Source organism: Zingiber officinale, chromosome 5B, assembly GCF_018446385.1.
Source record: "Zingiber officinale cultivar Zhangliang chromosome 5B, Zo_v1.1, whole genome shotgun sequence".
Lineage (NCBI taxonomy): Eukaryota > Viridiplantae > Streptophyta > Magnoliopsida > Zingiberales > Zingiberaceae > Zingiber > Zingiber officinale.
In genome coordinates, this window is record NC_055995.1 from 79,403,354 (window position 1) to 79,408,100 (window position 4,747).

Sequence of the window (4,747 nt, forward strand, 5' to 3'; positions counted from 1 at the left end):
ATAATTTTATAATAAAAGAGTTACTTTATTAAATTTGGATATTCACTTTTCACTACACATTATGTCAATTTTCTTATTTTTCTCTCTTCTCTATAATAGTTAAGGAATGCAATCTATTCTCCAAATTTAGAGAAATAGATGCAAAAGATTTTTAGCTATCTTATTCAAAATTTAGGATGAAATATTTGGATAAGATAACTATGTGAATGTTCTAATCATATCTACTATAATAGTCATAGAAATAAGATTTGTTAAAACATTGTAGTAGTTAATCTATAGTTGTTATATATTGTAGTAGTTAATCATAATAACTGCTACAACAATACTAGAAATAATGGTATTTACGAGGTAAAATATATAGTGAAGTGCCCATTTAATGATTTTTACAAAATGAGTACCTATTTCACAATTCCTTAGATGTGAGCGCTCTTTTAATTTTTTAATTTTTTTTTTTCAAATTTTATAAAATTTTAGTTAAAATTATTAGGGTAAAAATCAAAAAGGCGTCCCTTATTTTTGGAATCATTAAGATGACCCTCTACTTTGATTTTTCTTTTTATTAAAAGAGTACCCCCACCGTCTTGTAAAATAACCCAACTACTATTATCTCTCTCCTATATTTTCCGCCTAAATCCTGAACCTGGGGTGTATTGTAGCAGCTACGATCTTGGAATTGCTGCCCAATTGTTACAACTATGGTCTCAGAGTTAGTACAACCAAACTGTCATACAGTTGTAGGCTTATAGCAGCTACAGTTTCACACCTACTACAACATGAAAAAAATTTAAAAACTAATATTGTTCAGAGCATTTGAAAAAGACTTAAGTGACATTTTTTGAGTCTAAAATTAGGCTATTATGGGTTCTAGCTTATAATCAATTGTAGATATTTAAACGAGCTCTGATTTGATATATTGTGCATCTCGTGGTTCAATGCAAGTCAAAAATTATAATATCTCAAATTTAGGATTTAACATTCATGTTATAACAGTTACAAAAGCATAGTTGTTACAACTGAGCTATCACGTAGTTGTAGTAGCTATAGCTTCATAGCTACTACAATATGAATGTTAAATATCAAACTTTAAGATGTCGTACTTTTTTGACTCAGGTTGAATCACAAAACACAATATATCAAATCGAAACTTGTTTTAAGATCTACAACTAATTATGGCTTGAAACATGTAATAGCTCAATTTTAACTAAAAAAAAATTATTTAAAATTTTTTTTGGAGGCTCCGAACAAGTTTAGTCTTAATTTTTTTTTTATGTTATAGTATTTATAAAACCATAGCTATTACAACTATGTGACAACTATAAAATCATAGCTACTATAATTGTATAGCCGCTATGAGATCGTAATTAATATTTAAGTTCAAGATTTAGAAGGAAAATATAAAAGTGATATAATAATAAAAATAATATAGTGAAGAATAATTATGTCATTTTACAATGATATGAATGATTTTTTATTAAAAAAAAAAAAGTTAAAGTGGGACGTGGTTTTGACCATTTGAAAAGGACCACTTATTATCTTTGCCCAAATTACTATATTATATACCAAATTATTATATGATATAGTAACTTTTAGTCATTTAACTAATCGATTATAATTATTGGATAAAGAGAGATAATTAAGAAAGAAATTTATAGATAATGCATGTTTTTAATATTTTAAATAGAGGTTGAAATAACAAAAGTGTCCTTTTAATTTTTACTTTAAAATAAAAGATTTTGATTGTTATAAGGCTCCCTAATTAATTATGATTATTTCAAAAATGGCGTCATTTTAGTAAAAGACAATTATTAAGGGATATTATAATTATTTTTGTTACGGTTTCTGTTAAATTTTCTCCTTATCTCTTCGCTTGACGTTTTGAAAACTCAATCTGCGCCACTCATTTTGATGCCAAAATTGCATCCATTCTTTTTGGTCCATCCGCCAATCTCCCAAATTCCTTTCCATTCCCATTTTCTCCTTCGCCGTCTCGCTCCGCCTCGATCACGCAGGCAGACCTCATGGCCGCTGCAATCCTCGAGTCGCTGATCGTCCCGTCCCATCCCACCGCCGCGCCGAGAGCCGGCCGTCGAGCGGGGGTCATCCCCCGGTTCAGCGGCCTCAGATGCGGTTCGCTTCCCCCCAGGATAACGGCGTCGAGATCGAGGGCCGTCATCAGGAGGGTGGCCGCCGTCGTCTGCGAGGCGCAGGAAACCGCGGTCCAGCGTAATGTTTTCCTTCTCGCTTCTTCTCTAGGGTTTTCATGATGTCGCCGTGGTTTCGGAAGTTACTTTCTTAGACCATCGATGATTTTATCAAGAACTCGGCTTACAACTTATCTTGATCTATAATCAAGCTCCCTTTTTTTCCACTCCATGGCAGTCCCAGAGATATCGAAAGATGCATGGCAAACACGCGTTCTGGGTTCGGATGTTCCAGTTCTGATCGACTTTTGGGCTCCTTGGTGCGGACCATGTCGAATGATCGAGCCGACCATAGCCAAACTAGCAAAGGTTTACGAAGGCAAGCTGAAATGTTACAAGCTCAACACTGACGAAAACCCTGAAATAGCTAATCAATACGGAATCCGGAGCATCCCGACTGTAATGATCTTCAAAAATGGAGAGAAGAAGGATACTGTGATCGGAGCTGTGCCGGAATCTACTCTGGCCAGTTCTATCGAAAAGTTCATCTAGTGTCACAAATTTTTTTTGCATTCAGCTCTCTGTATTGCTGTGCATATTGTGTTTATATTGCTTGTTTCTGTAAGAAGCATTGGCTGAAATCTAAATGTCTGCTTTGGATTATTATTGTGGAGATAAATTTGATGATCAAAGTTTTTGATCTAAACCACAACTTGAACAGAGGGAAAAGAGAAGTGACTACTCAAAGATCAAGAAAAATCGAGGAAAAGGAGCTGGCCTGCGAGTAAAAGCTCAAAGCTTTGGCGTAATCTCCATCGACGAAGTGCTCATTTCCGACTCCAGAGCAGCTTCCGCGCCTCTTTCGACGGAGTTCCAGATCCGATCTGTCAACTCCCTCCCCGATAACCTAGATCGAAAGACTGAGAGACGCGAAAACCACAAATTCCACGAAGCAAACGAGCTAGGACGGGGAAATTACTAGTTGAAACTGAGGCGAAGAGGAAGAGACCGTCGAATTCTCCGGCGCGCTCTCACCGATCACCCGCTTCAGATCAGATCGCCTGGGATTGGGATCTCCGCCTCTCCGTTTTCAATAGGGCGATCGAAGAACATGAAATCGCATGGCATTAAATAAGATCGAGGTCGGATCCGAGATTTATTTTACTTTTAAAATTGCCCCTCCCAATTTCCGAATTCTCATTTTACCCTAATTGCAATCCATATAAAGTTCAAATTTTTAAAAGAGAACCAATTTTTTTAATCATTTGCAAAATTAAATAAACTATTTAATGAAAATGTGAAATATCATAAATCAATTCCTTGGCACAATCAATATTCATACAATGATGATAAATAATAATAATAATAATAATAAATGAATAATATAGAAATAAAATAAATTGACTTAATTAAATTTGATATAATGCTAAAGGAGTTTGTCGGAATCGATAGATTTTAGTATTGGAAAGGTTTATAAGGCTCGGGCTTTCACGATATCGAAGCTCATTTCACTTGGATCCGTTGCTTGTAACTCAACTTGAATTCCATCGAGTTCCCTTTTGAACTTGTCTTTGGAACTGGCATACAACATTTTACTCCTCACCTTCGATGTATCGGGAGCCCTGATTGAAATAAAAGTAAGTTTGTCTTTAAATTATATTTATAAAAAAATGAAATTGAAGGAGAAATCATTCTAATTCGATCTAATTATCAAGTATTATTGTTTTTTCTCACCAAGAAATAAAGAAGATCTTGCTCTTTTGGCAATGCTCGTCGGTGATGAAGTCGAAATCAAACACGGCATAACGACACTCATTGGCCGGAAAGGCTAAAGTGAAATCCTCATAGCTCTGATTCGGTTGACCGAGCTTGTCTATTATGACTTGTTGCACATTCTCATCGATTTTAAAGATGATGAAGCGAAAATTTCTCTTAGCCTTCAGTTCCATGAATTTTAGCTTACAATCGTCGTGCACTGCCATCCCCGACGCGGAGTTTGCCTTTACAATGAACCCAACATAAGTAATGCAAGTTGATTAAGTACCAACAAACTTAGTATTCATAAACAAAATCACAAACAAAAAGGAATAAATCTAAAGCATTAAATGGATTTGCACAACATTTCATTTAAAAGAAGACACTATTGAATGTATAATGACACCATGGAGATCATTAAAATGCGAATGTATTAAAAGATCGAAGAGAGGACATTTTGAATTGCTTACCATGATTTCTTGAGGAGATTCAAGTAGAATTGAGATTAGAAGGAAGGAGGAATGAAGAATAGGAGGAGGAGAGGGGAATTTAATGATAGAAATTGTGGGGGAGGGAGAGAAAAAAGGGTAGAGACAATTATTTGATGGAGGGAAAAGGTTGACCTTTGTTTGCTCCTCTCTTATGGATAGTAATAGTTTGACTTAATCAATTGCCATTAATAGTAAGCGTATCTAACTAAGCTATTTTAAAAATAGTATGTAACATAAGTTAGGGATGAGAGAAAGAAACCAATTGGGGAATTTATTTTTTTAAAGAAAATATCGATTATTTTGATTTTTATTCAATTTGATCTCAATTTTGAAATTCAAAAATTAGTTAAACCATGAAAT

General features: G+C 34.6%; 2 protein-coding genes and 1 long non-coding RNA gene across 3 annotated transcripts; 1 reads left to right on the forward strand and 2 right to left on the reverse strand.

Annotated features, from left to right (window-relative positions):
* Positions 1-1,870: 1,870 nt before the first annotated feature.
* On the forward strand, positions 1,871-2,804 carry LOC121987528 (thioredoxin 1-like). Its single transcript, XM_042541293.1, has 2 exons — positions 1,871-2,223; positions 2,380-2,804. Exons 1-2 carry the CDS (start codon positions 2,019-2,021, stop codon positions 2,691-2,693), a joined length of 519 nt encoding a protein of 172 aa, XP_042397227.1. The 5' UTR covers positions 1,871-2,018; the 3' UTR covers positions 2,694-2,804.
* Positions 2,778-3,264, reverse strand: LOC121987529. Its single transcript, XR_006113641.1, has 2 exons — positions 3,121-3,264; positions 2,778-3,048 (listed from the first exon to the last, which is right to left on the reverse strand). It is a non-coding gene; the product is annotated as an uncharacterized LOC121987529 (long non-coding RNA).
* Positions 3,265-3,612: 348 nt separating this feature from the next.
* Positions 3,613-4,144, reverse strand: LOC121987530 (actin-depolymerizing factor 1-like). Its single transcript, XM_042541294.1, has 2 exons — positions 3,876-4,144; positions 3,613-3,763 (listed from the first exon to the last, which is right to left on the reverse strand). The coding sequence occupies exons 1-2, from the start codon at positions 4,121-4,123 to the stop codon at positions 3,613-3,615; spliced, it is 399 nt and encodes a 132-aa protein (XP_042397228.1). The 5' UTR covers positions 4,124-4,144.
* Between the last annotated feature and the right edge of the window lie 603 nt (positions 4,145-4,747).

What these genes read in the sequence shown, in the direction of transcription:
- LOC121987530 (XM_042541294.1), bottom strand. Translation starts at nt 4,123, where the DNA reads ATGGCAGTGCACGACGATTGTAAGCTAAAATTCATGGAACTGAAGGCT. An exon ending in AAGATCTTCTTTATTTCTTG is followed by an intron (nt 3,764 to 3,875) that starts GTGAGAAAAAAC and finishes TATTTCAATCAG; the next exon opens with GGCTCCCGATACATCGAAGG.
- LOC121987528 (XM_042541293.1), top strand. Translation starts at nt 2,019, where the DNA reads ATGGCCGCTGCAATCCTCGAGTCGCTGATCGTCCCGTCCCATCCCACC. An exon ending in GCAGGAAACCGCGGTCCAGC is followed by an intron (nt 2,224 to 2,379) that starts GTAATGTTTTCC and finishes ACTCCATGGCAG; the next exon opens with TCCCAGAGATATCGAAAGAT.